A 17,687-nucleotide genomic window follows, 5' to 3' on the forward strand; every position below is an offset into this window, starting at 1 on the left:
GTTTCTGTATACTCCTCAATAACCCCCTGGGTTTGCTGAAGTCCACAGTCAGAACAGACTTCTAGCAGGACATTTCAGACCACTTCATATTCCTTATGCTGGCAGGTTGTATAAATAATATTTAGAATGTTTTGTGACCTTCGATTAAAACATGAAAATTAAAACACTTTTTATTTCTATATTGCACATGGTTTTCATAGCCTATTTTACTTTTAAATAATTAGAATAAAGATATTCTTTATTATTCCTCAAAAGAACATGCAGGATGAGCAAAGTGGCAGGCAAGTGGAAAAATGATCAAATGATGATCTAAACTATCTTTTGTAATAATGTCTATAAATACCTAGACTTTTGCCAATATGTTTTTTGACACGGTCTTCAACATTTCCAAAACAAAGTCTGGTTTTGTAAAATGCTGTTCCATGTTTTTCATGCGCCTTTGCTCAACAGCGAGAACAGAGCGGCAGCGTCCTCTAGTGGACAACTATTTGATTGTTACCATAGCAGCCGGTTCTAAACACTGTAGTATCCGCTTTTTACAGGAGCAGAAATGTTTCGGGCTCGGACAGAAAGAGTGATTAAAACCATCATTTGTGAAATAGTGGAGGAGTGTGTGAATAGGGGACACTCCGTTTCTGAAACTCTGGTGGGATTCATGGTGAGTAACCCAGACCCCCCAGCTGACTGGCAGATCACTCAGCTCAACGGTTGCAAGTCTTTACTTCAACCAACATTCGTTATGGAGACCATCTCAGAACATTTTATTTCATAAAATATGTGCGCTGATATCCAGAATGTACTTGTAATGTTTTCTGTTCAGGTGAAAGCTGTGGTGTTGAATCCAACAAACGGTTTTGATGTAGATCACACGCTCTCAGAAGAAGACGTCCAAAGACTCAAACAGGTACCAGGCTCCAAACATCACAACATGTTGTTTTAAATGGCTAACTTTTATTAACTATTCTTCACGTGCATCTAAATAAAATGGCTTATTTGCATTTTAGAAGCCCGGTAAGGGATACAATCTGCTTAAAATCTTTAAAACCCACAGAGTTTGCATGGCAACAGATTTTTTGGCACAAACTGGTTAATACAGATTTCCAAATAGCATAACTTGCCAGTTAATGTCTTCCAGGACAGGTTGAGTTTACAGTCTGGATCTGTTCAAACAGTTTGCATTTGTCCAGCTTTAACTGGAGCTTCTCAACAATCTGTTGTTCTGTCATCTGGGAGGTTTCTAAAGAATTTAATCAGCTTGTTTCAAAATGAAGTATACATTCTTCAGAACCACAGAAGACAACATGTAGGTGTAGTGATTAGTTTGGACTGTTGTCAGTGAGTCACAACACACTGGTGCTGCAATCTGTTCATCCACAGCAGGTGAAGGTTTTTTTGTAGATAAAATAAAGTTTTATCTGCAGTTCTGTCATGGCTTAAATCAACAAAACCTGGTCTAGTTAGGCAGGAGAGAAACTTATGGTATGATATAGAGACCAGTGTAAAGGAGCTCTGTTCGCCCACTGACTGCTGTTGGACAGATGTCCTGTCTCTAGATTATCTGTCATGGTGCACTTCGGTCACAGTTCAACAAATTTCAGCTTTAGAGTGAGTGAGTGCTGCAGCTCAAACTCCAAGCTGGGTGGAAATAAGAGGAACAGACGCTTTCTGAGGTGTATGCAGAAACGCTATTTGCACCTGGCAGGGTTTTCAAGGGTGTCATGCTAGAATGGGTGCCAAAACAATGGTGGAATAATTATTTCTAGACACCCTTATGTGTCACATGGAGTGCATACCCACCTTTTGCTCTACTGGCTGCGCTCAGTGCAAAGCAAAATGGTCATTGCCCAGAGCATGAGACAATGACATGAATTTCAGAGCACAGTGGAGCGAGTGACACTTTTATTCTGAAAATCCCTCACAGGATTTTTTAAATGTGAAGATGTGAAGCAGCCATGCCTCCTGATGAATTGTTTCTGGTTGCAGCTGTGCTTAGATAAGCTGACAGAGGAGTCCAGCCCAGGTCTTGATACCATCAAAATGCAACTTTATTTTGAAATGAATTATGCCTTGCGACGTAAGTAATAAACCTTAAATCTGTTTTATATGTTCCATTGACTACTCTAGGATTTTTTCATGGGGGATAATTTTATCTTTTTATCTTTGAATGTAGTAAAAATGTTTTGATTGTAACTTTGATATTGTTCATAGAATGATAGTGAGCCTATTTGTTTTAAGAAGAACAAATAACACTGACTGGTGTCCAGGGTTACATTAAAATGATAAACAATGGCTGTCTTTCAGTGACTCAAAGTATTTTACTGAATGTACTGTAAATGTCTTTGCTTTGTACCAAACCTGCATTTGCCTTTGCTTGTACATTTTACCATCCAGTAAAATGTATACTGGATGGTTCAATAGTTTACCAGCTATTGAACTTTTTTTTAAGTGCCTTGAGACACATGCTATATAAATGGCACTATGTAAATAATTCAAATAATCACTTTATTTTTAAAAAAGAGTAATAGATAACTTTTTATGCAGGTGAGTTTCTGGCGGAGATCCATCGAATACTGGAGTTCAAACTCAGTGGAGTGCGTCGGGAGATTACAGACAATAGAGCAAAATCCAGGGATGATTTCCACACTCTGTACCATCAGATAATTACCTACATCCTGCTGAGATCTGCAATAGGTTCGCCTGCAAATTTCAACTGTGTACAAGACACTAACGGTAAGTCACGTTTGAACTGCAGCATCAAGCAGCATGCTTGTAGCATGCCGCTCCAAACAAGGTGATGTTTTTAAGAGATTTAATTTCTTCAAAAGCTGTCCCATTCATCGTAGCATTGAAATCCACGTCACACCAGGCGCTGAAACACAACCCATTTTTTACAGTGTTTCCATTTATATGCTATGTTATGTTTATGCCAAATATTAACAGACAAAATACAGATTAAATGTAAAATGCATTTTATAATCAACACACTTTTTTACTCTCCAGAGGGGCTGCCAGTATGAAACAGTATTTCTTGTTGCTCTGTAAAAAAAAACAAGCTAACTGCTGTATTTGGGAGAAAACTAACTAACTTTTATGCAGCAGCAATATCAAAAATAAAAGTATACAGCTCAAACCAGAAGTCAAATACTTCACAACATAAACATCAAAATTACTGATAAAACATTAATGTTTACTGTAATAAAAAACACTTATGGTTGTTCTTATGATTTTGGTTACTGCTTCAACAAATGGAAGAAATGATGCTGCTGAATGATGAGTAAATGATACTCCAATGTTTCATGTCTGCAAATTGCAAAAGTCTCCTCTTGGGGATTTGGTACCAACTTCACAGTGTGAGTTAACATACACAATTGAGGAATATAAATACTTCAGGGTTCATCTGGACAACAGACTGGACTGGAGACACAACAGTGAAGCAAGAAGGGACAGAGCAGACTGGACTTCTTCAGGAAACTAAAATCCTTCAAGGTTTGCAGCAGATGGAGCAGATCTTCTATCAGTCTGTTGTTGGGAGCGTCATCTCACGTAACTTTTATTTAAAAGGAAAAAAAAGTTGTTTACATATTTGTTACAACTCTTCCTATGGTGTGATGGTGCAGTGTGATACAGAGAAAACTGAACTAGAGTCAGAATGTTCGTTGGCTATTGCCATATTTCATCACCTTAATCCATGTGGCTGTGGAATGTGTCAGTTACTGTCGAGGGCATGTTGTAGTGATGATGATGATGATGATGATGACGATGATCATTTCTGGCTCTCTTCTTCTTCTTCTCTTCCAGCTGCGCTGCAGAGTGTCTTACCCCTGAATGATCTGGGAGCGTTCCTGGTTCTGTTGAAGAAAGACAAGGAGCAGCAGCTGAAGGAGCTCACCATGATTGTAACAGGAATCCGAATCTTCAACGAAGCCAGCAAACAAAAAGAGGAACTTTTAAGCCTCCACAAATTAAGTACATCTTTCAAAAGTTAATCTTTGATGAGTTATTTTTAAGTAAAGAATTAAAACACATAAGCACAAAGCTTAAAAATAGCTGACATAAAAAAATATAATTAATACACATTATGTCATTTCTTTGCACTTCAGATAAAACCTAATTAAGTAATCAACTATTATTCTCATTAAGGCCCAATAAAATCTTGGTGCGACCCTAATCACATTTAAAAGTAAAATAAATTAAAAGAAAAACTGCCTAAAATTGATAAGTATTGTTTGTACACCAAGTATATTTCAACTAAATATATTTGGTATAAAATTCAAATAATTTGTGTGTTTAGTTCTTCAGTGTGTAACGTCTGCTGCTTGGTGCAGTATTTTTGATTTGCTGTATTTGGAGGGAATATTCTGAATGAAAAAACCTGCATATTTCTGACTGCAATAAAAGTGAACAACAGGATGTAGTGAAGCCAGTTTGCTGCTTGTTCAGTTTCAGCAAAGGAGTCATGACCAACCATCCCATTGATTTTAGTAGCCCGCTCCTGACCAGGCTAACAGCCAGGCTCACTTAATACTGGAGCCTCATCTGTTCAGTTAGAAACCAACCATGTTCATGATTCTGTTTTCTTATCTGTCTCATTTTGTCTTTTTTTATTCAGCTGCATTAAAATACCATTATTTCATTTTGGTATTCAGTCAAATACTGTTATGTTAAAATTATGATGGTGGAATATATAGACCATTGCAGTATTGAGGGAATTAGACAAATGGATCATAAAGAAACAATCGGTATTGTAATTAAGCCAGTAGTAGTCACACATTACGTACTTTACTGATTAATTTGAACTTAAATGAAGTATGCTCTCTGTAGGCTCATCTGTAATGATTTCTGCTCTGATCTCAACATTATGTGGTCTTTACTATAAGAAAACATGATGCAGCCATCAAGTCAGTGGACTAAGAATCCCAGCAGTCAGCCAGGACTGACCTGACTGCTGCTGACCCAACAAAGAAGCTGAGATGACATTCTCATGCTGAGATCCTCATAAATCAGTCCTTCACTCATATTTTATTAGCTTATTTCATAGAGTCAGATTTCTTAATTACTTGGATTTTTTTTTTTTGCTCTGTTTTGTTGAGGTCTTGGATCTCAATGAGACAACCTGTATAAATAAACATCAATTTTTAAAGCATTTTTCTAAGTAGTGCAGTTAGACCCTCAAATACTTACAGAAAACTTTTTACCTCCTACTTCTCATGATTATGTAAAATATTTTTAAATGTTGTCCCTTTTCACTTTACTCTGCCCTTTATGTTGTCCTGGCAGTGCCTGCAGTTCTCCAAGAAGCACTTCAAGTCAGTGATAGAAGCATTAAGAATGAACTGAGCATCACACAGGGTTTGGTGTGGAGATACACGGCTGTGCTGGAGAAGCTAACGCACCCCAACATTCAGTCTGCCCAGTGTGAAATGCCCATCAACCAGCTCAAACAGGCGCTCTACAACGTCAGGCAGCATGAAAGTTTCCTAAAGATTTTACAGGTGAGAAAAAAGTAGTCTAAGATTAAGACATATTATTTTAACATGTAACAACCTACTGCTATTGATCAGGGATGTGCAATATATCAATATCCGTATCAACATCAATATCGGCCAATACTTGTTTTTTTTTTTTAAATATGTCTTTTTTGATAAGAAAACGTGGGCCAATATTAGCAAACAATGTTTCTTTCTATCAGAGAGGTGATCATGTGGTGTTTGTTAGGTCATGTGATACTGATGCAGTGGAGTGTCTAGCAGAGACGCAATGTAGACGGCGTGGTCACCATAAATTTACATGTCTAAAGGGTGGAGACACTCAACATTCATCTAAGCAACAGTTGACCTGCAAAAAGTTACAATAAACTACAAGATGAATATGACCCACATTTAACCCCACTGATGAATTTGTAAGAAAAAACACCAAAACACAATGATTATATTTGAGTTTGTAAGATGCTGAAAACTTAAGTATTTTAACTGTGATTGTTGGAGAAAGAAAAGCAATAAAATGTGTCTGTTAAAGAGATAAAAGTGTTTATAAAATGTGCACTAATGACTGCTTGTCAAATAGTTACAAATACTTGGCATGACAGTGATCCTGAACAGTCTAATTCAGGAGATGACGAACTGGACTGTAGTAACATCTGATCACAGACATGTGAGAACAAACTGATGAACAAACCAGGTTTCATTTCAACAAGGACAAAAAGAATTCATCAAGAGTTTAGTGAAATGTTTCTTAAGAGCTTCATCAAAAATATATACTAATACCTGACATAAAAATAAAACCTATGTTAAACATTTGCATTGTTTTAATTTTTAAAAAGCCATGTCTGCTGGCGAGAAAAGCATATGAAATTTGTCACAAATCTGGTTGTAGAAGAATTGACACAATGTTTAATTATTTTCCGTTGAAGAAACTTGTTTTGTGATAACGCATAGATAATCATATTAAGATATTTTAATGTCATTTCATTAAACAGTAAATAGTATGCAATAAAACAAGACAGCTTTTCTTCATGAAAATTAAACCGATCAGAAAAACTGATCAACAGATGAATCAAAAATGGTTAAAGATAGTTTATATAATACAAAATATGTACTTAAGAATTAATATGTGTTTCCTCTTTGCTGCCAGTCTGATGCGAGTGTATGTTGCCAGCGTATGGAGAGTCGACAGGCTAAACTTTCATCTGTGTTGAAGCAGTTGAGACAAACTGTGCAGCCAAATACAGCCATACCAGGTTCAACAGTCTTTGTAAGTGCTTTACAGTTTACAGCCTTTTCTCCTTTTAGTTTTTATGTTTATCATCTGAAATGAATTTAAAAAATATGAACCTCGGAGGAGTCCTGAGTTATATTTTAGGTAAAAACACAAGAAACAGTGGTAAGCACACGACCTTCCATCTGTGTTGTGCTATACAAATAAAAGCTCTTAGTTACTCTGTTGCCTCAAAAACACACTGAAGACCAACATCTACTGCTAGCACAGCTAAAGCAGCTGGTAGTGGTTCAATACAGCACTCATATAAACTATCCACCTATCTGGACAAGGAGATCATATGGGGAGGGCTCATCCTAAGATTTGTAATGTCCTTGAAAATATTTGAGAGCTTAAACCAGATTCCTAAATTCTGCATTAACTGCATAGATAATCCCAGACATACTGAGGCAGTACTGGCTTGCAGGATACATTTAACACAGTGTTTGATACTGGCCAAAAGATCGTAATTCAATGTTTTCTCCCATTTTCCTGAAAACATGACAATGTTTTATTGTGACTCCAAATCCTCCATATTTAAAGATAGCCATGAATGTCCAAAGATCATTTTTGACGTCTGACTTTGTTTTTCTGCATTAGAAATGTTGCTCTATTGACTCATAATAGTCATTTTTATTCTGTCACAGGCTCACAATTGTTTCTGTAGAGTATTATATGCTTATCACAATAAGCAGTGAAAGATAATAATGCTTAATTTTTTTCTAAATAAACATCATGGTCCAGTTCTGAAGCTAGAATAAAAATTGTTTACATTTTTTCAAGATTATTGGACCTTAACCAAACTCAAGTATCACTGTATTTTCAGTATGTTGTACATGTATTTGAAAGCACCACCAAGCAACAGTGGGTAGTGGTTTCTAGTCTAGCAAAACCCAACACCCCACCACCATGGACAGGCCCAGACACAAAGCAGGCTGCAATTCATCACTTTCCTACAATAATGGCCTGAATCTTTGTTTTTATCTTTTATTTTTTTTACCAAAAACTATTTTTTTTTTTTTTTTTTTTTTAAGACATTTTTGACACAAAAGACCAAAAATGACCATTAGGTAAAAAATAATAACTGCTGTTTTTTTATGGTCTAGCTAGCCAAAGGTCTTATCTGTGTCGAGGTATACACTTAGTTTGTAGCAGATCTGTCCAACCAACCAACCAACCAACCAACCAACCAACCAACCAACCAACCAAAGCTTAGCGTCATCATGTCAACACTGATCAAAATCAGTGCTACTGTATAAAATCAAAACCAGTGCCTTGAAAAAGTATTCACTCTCTTACAGATTTTTTGTTTATTTTCTTTTCTGTTCCATTTAAATATTTCAGCTTACCAAACTAATGTTAATCACAGACAAAGATAACCTGAAGACCCCAAATTAAACAATATTATCATCACAAAACGTATACGTTAAATGTTCTGCTGTTGCCACGGCTCGCTGCATGGACGCTGCTAAAGGCTGCGTGTGCCACAGCCAGAGAGCGAGAACGACATGGTGCTTCAGCTAGAACAGCTCCTACCTGGAGGAAGTACATGACAGAGATCTTCACACACCCACACACCTCCATCACACCGGAAGGTAAAAGCTCCGCAATACTGGCCATCTTAGAAAATAGGTTTAAAACAACAATAAGGTCAATAAAACACTAAAACAAAAGTAAAAGCAAATGTCTCTGTAAAATGTGTTTAACAGAGAGTTTTAAAGGGGCAATTCTGATGTGCAATAGGAGATTGTTCTATAATTTTGTAGCAGTAACGCTAAAAGCTCTGTCTCCTTTGAGCTTCATCTTGCTGTGCATTGTGTCTTGTATATCTTTGATGTTGTTGAAACAACTGCTTCTGATCAGTTACTTATTGAACCTTGTTTTTTCAGCCGTTGTTCAAGGCTGTGACAAAGTTGTGGTTTGAGCTCCAGGATGAGGCAGAACTGCTCCACATTCTCAGTAACATCACAGTCGGTCTCAAACCCTTCCTCGTGTCCCAGGCTAAGAGGTTTTCAAAGGCGTATCTGGACAGCCTGCTGGAGGCAACAGAAGTAAAGACCGACGCCAATAGACTGGCAGCGTCCTCAGGTATGGCAATGTGACTAATGTAGTCAACCCTGAATGTACAAATAAAACATGCTGATCAAGTTTAGTTAAAGGCTAGAAAAGCAGACTTTATGAGTGACAGTGGATTTGAGGGTTCAGGCTTCTGCTGTTTTCTGATTCCTCCTCCAGTTGAGCAGATTGACCCGAATCTGGTAAACACACAGGCCTGGCTCCTGCCTCATGCAAATGACAGACTGAAGGAGCTGCCGCTAGAGTACAATGGTTTCTGTGGTTACATGTTCGTGAACAGAGACGGTCTGCTACTTCCAGGTAGTGCTCACCTAAAACACAAAGAAAATCACAAAAAAACAAACATATTCATCTCCTCAAAATAGAATAAGAGTTTTATTTATTTATTAAAAAATCTGGGTGCAATTCTCCAGAAAAAAAAAACCATGTCTCACTTAAAAAAACAACAATAAATAATTACCTATCCTTTGATAAAAGTCGACTTAAAACTGAACTAAAGTATAGACATAAAACTGAGCAGGTCAAATTGATCACAGCAGCGTTCAGCATGGCGATGGCTAATGGCTAAAACTGCTTCTCAATGTGCTGGACTTTATTGTTCATGTGTAGTTGAGATGTTTCATTTGGCCTCAATGAACAGGCTGCCAAACACTTTGATCAGTAAATCACAGAATTAGAGAACCTTGTCTCCACTTATTCATATGATAAGAAGCTTGATTGTTGTATCATCAGTAAGCTGTTCCATTTATTGTTGTCAAGAGTACAAAAGCTTTTGACATGGATGTGTAAATACAAAAGCAATTCTTTGTTTTTAATCCATGCCCCCATTTCATATCAGAAACAAACTGGAGGTATAGTTAATTTGGGGCTTAAAATAAAGTAAATATCTATTATTGCAGGAAATCCATCTATTGGAGTTCTAGAACACAAGGAGAGGTTCTATGCTTTCAGCTCCAGGGAGGCAGCTTTGGCATTTGCCTCCTCTCCAGATGACTTTGTTGCTCAGGTGGCAGAAAAATCCAAATTTTTCCCAGAACTTTTTCAGCTTCTCAGACTCCATCAGCAGCTTCCCAGTGCGCGCTCATACTCTGAGGTTGGTATCTTTACCAGGGTAATATGGCTCTTTGTTCTTTTCTGTAAATTTGAAACATTTCACCAAGAAAGTAGTTTCGTTTTGAAAATGAGACTCCACAGTAAAATGTATTTCCCTTTTTGTGTAACACCAACTGAACTCTTCAGTTTCATAGTGAACATCTTGAGTGCATATGATCTGTTCCCTTGTTAGCTTTAGGAACACAGCGTTCCTGATCTCAGCTGCTGCCTCTGCTGTGCTTTTGCAGAGAGAACCAGGTCAAAGTTTATGGCCTATGCACATCAACAAGCGGGAAATTGGAATACAAACCGACACCCATCCAGTGGAAACACACATTGACAAGTCATACGAGTGGAACGAGTGGGAGCTAAGACGAAAAGCCATTAAACTGGTGAGCCAGACCCAAACATGTTTAATAGTGTCCACAGGCATGAAACCAGTATACTGCATGTAGCGCAGTATACTGGATATATTTTTCAATGCATTAAGCAATATATTCCCGTGTATGAAATTTTATATCTATATTTTCCAATGCATTATAAAGTTAAGAGTTGTAGGTGTTTAAGACCAAACTGATTTCTGCTTTGTATTAATGTATCTCTAGCAGCTTGAATGTCTGCCGCTGCTGCAACACAGATTGACATTCTTTTATTTTCAGTCTAATAAACCTCTTTTGTGCTCCATAATCTAAGGCTAATATTCGGACAACAGTTACTCACTCAATGCAGACCAACCTGAGCCACATGAGACGGGACAACGTTAGCCAAACATGGCTGCCGAAGGAAGCTGTCTCCCAAACCATGAGAGAGAGCGGAAGCAATGTCCCCAACCCTCAGACATACCTGCATGGTCTGAGGGGGCAGAGAGATGCAACGGTGTTGAAAGTAGACCTCACCAGACCTGTTGAAGAAAAACCTTGATGACAAACCTTTGATGAAATTAAAGTTACTGTGAGCAAATGATTTCATCATTTCATCATCATCATCATCTATATATGTATGCTTGTGGTTTGTTTTGTGCCTGTGTCTCTTCTAACCAGTTAATGGAATTGGAACTCAGATAAGTTGGACTTAAACTTTAGTGTCGTCTGACCATCTGACCATTTCCTTGTAAAGTTGTACAGAACTTATTTCCTCAGCAAATGCAATTTCACAGTTTCTAGAATTGGTATGTTAGACTGTGTGTGCCTAAGCACACAGACACAGCATCTGGAGACTTGATATAGTTCCTGCTTGTGTCTGTAATCAGCAGTCTTCCAGTCTGATGTCTGGATTTTAACCCCAGCACAGCACAGCTCAGTTCTGCAGGCTACCAGTGGCATCTCACACACTGTGGACTCTTTGGTCCTGGTTCTTCTGTGGTTCATCAGATCCTATTCTGACAGTTATAGCATGGTGTATAGTCAAAGCTTGTCAGTCCTATGAGGGGAATTCTTGCTACAGCTTCCCTCTCCTCTTCTGTCCCCTGAGGTTCCATCTTAGGTTCAATACTAAACTTGGCTTTTTCTCACTACAAGGCCAGTGTCCATGTATAACTATCCCCAAAACAAACTCAAGCCCTTTTCAATGGTTTATGCAAGGTTAGATCCTGGTTGTCCAGTAATTAAAAGTAATCTTAATGCCATTAAGGCTTACATTATTTTTCTTGGACATTAGCACACTGATAATGTCTCTGGTTCCAATTTTCTCCTTTTTTCTGCTCATCTGTCAAAAACCTTCCTTTTACCTTTGATGCAGTTGTCATTTCTACTGGTAGGAATAAGAGCAAGACCTTCTGCAAACAACCAGCATTTAAAAATGTTTTTATTCACCCTTGACAAGTAAAAACTGCAATTCCTTTTAACATGGTCCAACTCATGTCATTTTTCAATAAATTCAGTAAAATCAGACAAACACATACAGTCCTAGTTCAATCCAGCTAACTGTTTGCCCTCCATTTTAATAATACGGCTCCAGCTTAAAATGTGAAAATAAAAATATTCAATGAAAATCTTCTAGCAAAAGTGAAGTGAAGCTAGAAGATTAGCTTCATATAAATAATAGTTGATGGTTATTTTTCAATTTCCCATAACAGCTGTCATTGTTTTAGCACATTTCGAGTACTGCCCTTCAGCATCCTTGACCTGACTCCATTACTAAAGTAAAATGTAACAATAATCATACAAACATATCTGTTTATACTAGATTCAGCTTTACTTTAAAGTATTTTTGATTCAGTCCATCCTTCTGTTTATCTTAAGGTGTAAAACTTATATTTGCAAAACTTTTATATGAACAAATTAAAATGTTTCACTTCAGGTGCACCTGTTAAGACGGCAGGTGTTTTACTAACCAGTCGAAAGCTTTTACGTTTTAAGAGTAAATAGACCAGTAGATAATGTTGAAGAGGATATAAGATCCAGGAAAGATGACCCTGGAGTATTTGTCTATGGCGTGTGTGTCAATCCAGATGCTGCTGTAAGCCCTGGAGCCAACATGGCCTGTCATCTGGTCAGTCTCCATGGCCAGTTCAACCAGCATCCTTTCCCTTCTCATGCCATTCTCCTCTGGCATGCCGTAATTTCCTGTGGTGTTGACGTCCACCTCACTGTAGCAATCTGACATCATGCCAGGGTGAGCTATGCCGCAAGTACATGGCAACTGCAATGAAAGTCAGAAATGTATAAGCAATATAAGTTAGAACATAACTTGCAATACCTGTAAAGAATTAGTAAGGGATAACAGACCTGATAATGAGAAGCTCATATCTATAATCATGACCTTTAGTCAGATTTGTCCCAATGAGATCAAAATATCTGTTTTACAAGAGAGACCTGTCCAACCAGAATCCTGCAGTCTGATCAGTGTCTACTCTCTAAATCTCACTACCTCCTGAATGTAAGCCATCAGAAGTCTGCAGCTTTGATGTACATACCAGGTGAAAGGGGAGGACAAGCAATATAAATGCTTCAAGAATGTCACTGTTTTAGGAAATTTCAACCCACACGCAGAATCAGTCAGTGAACAACGAGGTAGAAATGATAAACAAGAGCTGGACCAGCTTGGTCTACTGGTGCAATCAGAATCACCTGGAGCTCTGGAGCTTATCTCATACAAGACTGGACCATCTTCAGCTTACAGAGGATCATTTCAGATTCTTAGAATCTAACTTTTGTAGTGATCTGAAGTGTGTGAGCTTCAGTTAATTAGGACTAATACATGTCTGAGGTCAGGAAACAGGCTGCCAACAGCTCTGCAGACCCCACACATCCTGGACATAAACCGACTAGATATTTATCACAACAGAACAGTTTGCAACAATGAACCATCAGAGGACCAGTTCTTTTTCCATGCTGTCTCTGATGAACACAACATGTAGCAGCCAGAGTAATCATCAACTCATCTTAAAAATAAATACTAATTTATTATATACATTTACATCCATAAACATATTTGTTTTTATCTCCTTTGAAGTTTATTTACATTAAATATCTGCATGTAATGATTTTGTGTGTACAAAATAATAAGAATAAAACTGATTCTAGTTGTTAATCTGTTAGGACCTCAATCAGTCACAGAATCATGAACTTCACCGTCCTTTAAGCACAAAGGAAAAGAAAAGACATTTACTTTAAAGAAACTACAGAAAGACAGAACATTAAGAGGCAAATAATAGACTCTAACGTTCAACATTCTACTTAAATACTGTAAAAAGAAAAGATCTGGTTAAACAATAAAGTTACAATGTCAAACTAATTTGTATTCTATATTAGATCTAAAAATGTGACTTACTCCAGTAATAATTACTTTGTTCTCTCTTTTTAACTAATAATCTTTCTTTCAAACTGCCAGTTCTCGGAACCTGTTAGTGATAGCACATGGTACCAACCTTCTCCCGCAGTTTCCTTTCCTTGCGTTCCTGGAGAGTGGACAGGTAATTGACGGCAGCATATTCTATGACCGAAAGGAAGACAAAGACGAAGCTGATCCACAGGTAAACATCCACAGCTTTAATATAAGACACCCTTGGCATGGAGGCATTGACTCCGGTGATGATGGTTGACATGGTTAGCACAGTAGTTATACCTAAAACAGAAAAGAAATACAGTTAGACCAAATGAAGTTTCTAACTTTGAATATAATACAAAGCCACAGTCAAAGCTATACAAAGAGGACACATAGAAAATCTCTATGGTGACCTTTCTCCACCAACGTCCCATTATAAGCTTCAAAACTCTTCATACAGACAGTACATAAAAATCAGCATTGATTCTGAAAGTCACAGTCTAAACAAAAGCAAAAGAAAGAAAAAAACAAGTCCAGCTTTTATTTTTGCTCTAAACAGTGCTTAATATATTGTTCTACTTTAGATTACCATGGGTCATTTATGTGCAACAAAGACTGCTGTCTAACCAAGTGGCACTCTGGCAGGAACAGCCCTGCGGTCGATCCAGAAGGACACCCAGGACAACATGACCATCAGAGTGGCAGGAAAGTATGTCTGCAGCAGGAAGAAGAAGATGTGCCGTCGTAGGGTGAAGTTGATGTACAGCCGGTTGTACCAGCCTGGAGACAAGAGTAAAAAACAATATAGGCAAATTCTATATGAATTGAGACACAGATCCCCTTTTCCCTGCAGCACCTGTACTGCTGTAAAATGCAAGCTTTGTGGTCGTATGGAACTCCTGAATGAGGAACTGAGAGAGAGAAATTCTCTCATCAGTGTTTAAAGACCTGTTCCCTTCCTTCCAGTAGAGCATCAGGTCATCATCCGTATAGGCATCTGAACAAATAAAACAGTATACACAATATATATGTCTGATTAAATTAAATAAACATTTGACGCAAGCATAACAAAAGTGATTATTCTTAAAATTACAAACTGAACAAGTACTAAAATAAACCCTCATGTTATCTGAAGTTCATCAAAAGTATTAGTAACTTACAGCTTTCAATTTCCAAAGAGCACGTTTGTGTGTCCAGAGGAAAACGACTCAGGTCCATGCTGCACATGGCTGTGACTGTGACTCTGCAATCACAAAGCAAGCATTTGTCGAGTCGCAGACAAAAATCTTCAGAAGCCTGAATATTTACTGGAAACAAGGTATTGTGGGAATGTTGAGAAATTCGTGCAGATTTATAAATGTTTGTGCAGACGGGCAGGACAGTGCTGTTTTTCTTGTGACCATCACTCAGTTTTAGGACTTTACTTTAACCACCATCTATTACAACCAGCTCTAACAATATAATCATTTGACAATGTAAGTGGTTTGCAAAAGGATCTTGAACTTTTCCGTATTTTGTCACATTACAACCACAAACATAAATATATTTCATTGGAATTTAATGTGAAAGACCAACACAAAGTGTTAAACAATTGTGAAGTAGAAAGAAAATTATATGTGATTCAGAAAATTTTTTACAAATGAAAAACTGAAAAGTGCGGTGTGCAAAAGTATCCATACCCCTTGAGTCAATACTTTGTGGAGTCACTTTTAGCTGTAGTTCCAGCTGCTAGTCTTTAGGGTTTTGTCTCTACCTTGTATTTGGCTCCATCTATCAGCTCTTTAAAATAGCACATCTAACAGTTTTTTTTTTTTGGTTCTTACTTGTTGTTACAGTGCTCTTTACTTATTGGCAATAATTGATTGGCTAAAGTGCTTTACAATCAAACAGCAAGGCAATAGAATAAACTATAAATTCACTGCTTTTTTTCCTCATTTGATAGAATTTTATTGTTTTTCTATCAGAAAGTGTAGCTGTCTGGTGATTTTAACTATGAAATTAAAGTTGTGTTTTGCAAAAGAAGATGGCAGATGAGTCACATAGTAGGGAACTCTCTCCAGTCAACAAACTGAAATACTCATAAAGACACAGAACATAAACCTGTAGTGTCAGTGAAGATTAGTGCTGCTTCTTAAAAAGGTCAAAAGAAAATCAAGAAAGAAATGGCAGATAAAAACAAAGACAAGGTTAAATAAAACTCATAAAAATCCAAAGCATAAATAACCCTTGGTATTTAACTTCAATAAAAACAACAGTTTCTGATTAACAAATTATCAGAAGCAGAAGCTTTCCAACTTCATATAGTTAGTTGAGCTACATGTAATGTAGATCTAACCCTCAGCTAAATATTACCCGATCCTTATTAATGGGACAGGATCTCAGCAGGAAGCAGGTTTCCAACAGAAGTGTGTTAAGCCAACTGACTGGAGAGGAGAGGATGGAGTGGTTTGCAAGTGCAGTCAGCAAACTGTCATCATCATATTCCAATCTGTTTTATTCTGGAAAATATCCAACCAGCACTAGCCCTGACCCAATGCAGATTAACCCTGGCCATTTTATGCATATGTAAGTCTTTCATAATACAGTATATGATCATCCCATAGCAAAGTAACAGAATTTCTGACTGCAGAAAAATGCCTCATCTGTTATGAGGGGTTATTGTTTCATCATCAAAGTTAAGCAGAAAAAAAGTGTAAAACATTTAAATATTTCAAGTCAAACACCAGATTTCGTGAAATAATAACCCAGACTTGAAATATCACCATTTCAGTTTTACTTGCATCTCCTTGTCAGAAGGACTTTACAGTACCCAAGTCAGTCAAATTAAAAGGCAGCTGGTCGGCTGCTAATCTTTGCCTGTGAGGATTAAAAAAAATAAAAAAATAGCTGTCTTAGTTCAGGACTTCCTATTTCTCACCAGGATTATCCGGTCAGTCTCATGTCAGTAAGCTTCTCTCTGGTTATAGAGGTTTGAACAAGAGGAAACTGGACGTTTTGTCTTGAAGATGTTTCTTGTTTTTAAAAGGAAAGATGAATAAGAAGTGACTTTGGACTTTCATTTAAGAAATATGACATTTATTTTTTTTATTCTAGAACTGTGCCACTCAGGGTGGTAGCACTTTGGAGTATTTCTGTATCATTCGTTGATTTTTTGTTCTTTTTTAAACTTTAATTTCTGCCTTTATGGTAGAAAACTTGTGTTTTTTTTTTGGACAACAGTTCCTTCTTGTTTCGGATGCTGTGTATGGTGGAATTTTTCTGCCATATTTTGAGAGCATGCATTTTCAGTCTGAAAGCAGGTCTTCATGTCTTTTGTACTCAAAACGTCTGCTCTCTTTCAAACATTCACTGTGCTCTCTCAAACCTTTCTCCTTACTCTCAAAACTTGTCTCTGCTCGGATCAAATCTCTGCTTGCAAACCTCTCTTGGTACCAAGAAAAAGTACCAAGGAAACGGTACCTTGTCTTGGAACAAAAAAGTACCGTCGCCTAGCAACCTCTCAGCCTATAGAATGAAAGTGTTATACTGGGTGTGTTTGTTTCCTTTTAGTGCAGTGTTTCTCACCGCCTCCCTGTCCTGCATGTTTTCGATGTTTCCCTTCTGCCACACAACTGAATTGTATCTCTGGGTGATTAACAGGCTTCTGCAGTACTTGATGGTCATGCAATCATTTGAATCAGCTGTTCTGGAATAGAGGCACATCTAAAACATGCAGAGCAGGGGGGCAGTGAGGACCAGGGTTGAGAAACACTGGTGTAGTGGGTGTGCCTGTGTGGCCTTTACTTGAAAAGGAAGATAAACTGTAGCTGTTAACTTCTTACTTTTCTCTAACAGAAGAACTCCTGGATTGGTGCTCTGTCTTCTCAAACCCCCAATTGTTTATGGCAAGCAGATGGCAGCTCACACTGAGCTAGTTCTGGTTCTGAAATCATTACTGATATAAATTTGTTATAAAAGTATTACTGATTGCACTTTAAAAATGAGGTAACTTTATGTTATTA

At 37.5% G+C, this 17,687-nt stretch overlaps 2 protein-coding genes and 1 long non-coding RNA gene across 3 annotated transcripts in view; 1 reads left to right on the forward strand and 2 right to left on the reverse strand.

Annotated features, from left to right (window-relative positions):
- The first annotated feature begins 485 nt into the window (after nucleotides 1-485).
- On the forward strand, nucleotides 486-10,890 carry cfap206 (cilia and flagella associated protein 206). Its single transcript, XM_007570613.2, has 12 exons — nucleotides 486-658; nucleotides 821-904; nucleotides 1,984-2,074; nucleotides 2,542-2,730; nucleotides 3,799-3,966; nucleotides 5,278-5,492; nucleotides 6,631-6,750; nucleotides 8,643-8,841; nucleotides 8,989-9,129; nucleotides 9,729-9,922; nucleotides 10,170-10,313; nucleotides 10,615-10,890. The coding sequence occupies exons 1-12, from the start codon at nucleotides 551-553 to the stop codon at nucleotides 10,840-10,842; spliced, it is 1,881 nt and encodes a 626-aa protein (XP_007570675.1). The 5' UTR covers nucleotides 486-550; the 3' UTR covers nucleotides 10,843-10,890.
- On the reverse strand, nucleotides 2,799-3,792 carry LOC107838493 (uncharacterized). Its single transcript, XR_001664568.1, has 2 exons — nucleotides 3,681-3,792; nucleotides 2,799-3,547 (listed from the first exon to the last, which is right to left on the reverse strand). It is a non-coding gene; the product is annotated as an uncharacterized LOC107838493 (long non-coding RNA).
- Nucleotides 10,891-11,706: 816 nt separating the features above from the next.
- The window catches only part of LOC103150855 (gamma-aminobutyric acid receptor subunit rho-1), a 17,438-nt gene continuing 11,457 nt past the window's right edge, over nucleotides 11,707-17,687 (reverse strand). Inside the window, exons 6-10 of the mRNA XM_007570614.2 lie at nucleotides 14,847-14,929; nucleotides 14,543-14,683; nucleotides 14,314-14,466; nucleotides 13,790-13,986; nucleotides 11,707-12,561 (exon numbers count right to left, since the gene is read on the reverse strand). Of these exons, the coding sequence (XP_007570676.1) occupies nucleotides 12,274-12,561; nucleotides 13,790-13,986; nucleotides 14,314-14,466; nucleotides 14,543-14,683; nucleotides 14,847-14,929 (862 nt within the window). The 3' untranslated portion in view covers nucleotides 11,707-12,273. The remainder of the gene's footprint in view (nucleotides 12,562-13,789; nucleotides 13,987-14,313; nucleotides 14,467-14,542; nucleotides 14,684-14,846; nucleotides 14,930-17,687) is intronic.

The sequence above is a fragment of the Poecilia formosa genome, unplaced genomic scaffold (assembly GCF_000485575.1).
Source record: "Poecilia formosa unplaced genomic scaffold, Poecilia_formosa-5.1.2 Scaffold264, whole genome shotgun sequence".
NCBI classification, from domain to species: Eukaryota; Metazoa; Chordata; class Actinopteri; order Cyprinodontiformes; family Poeciliidae; genus Poecilia; species Poecilia formosa.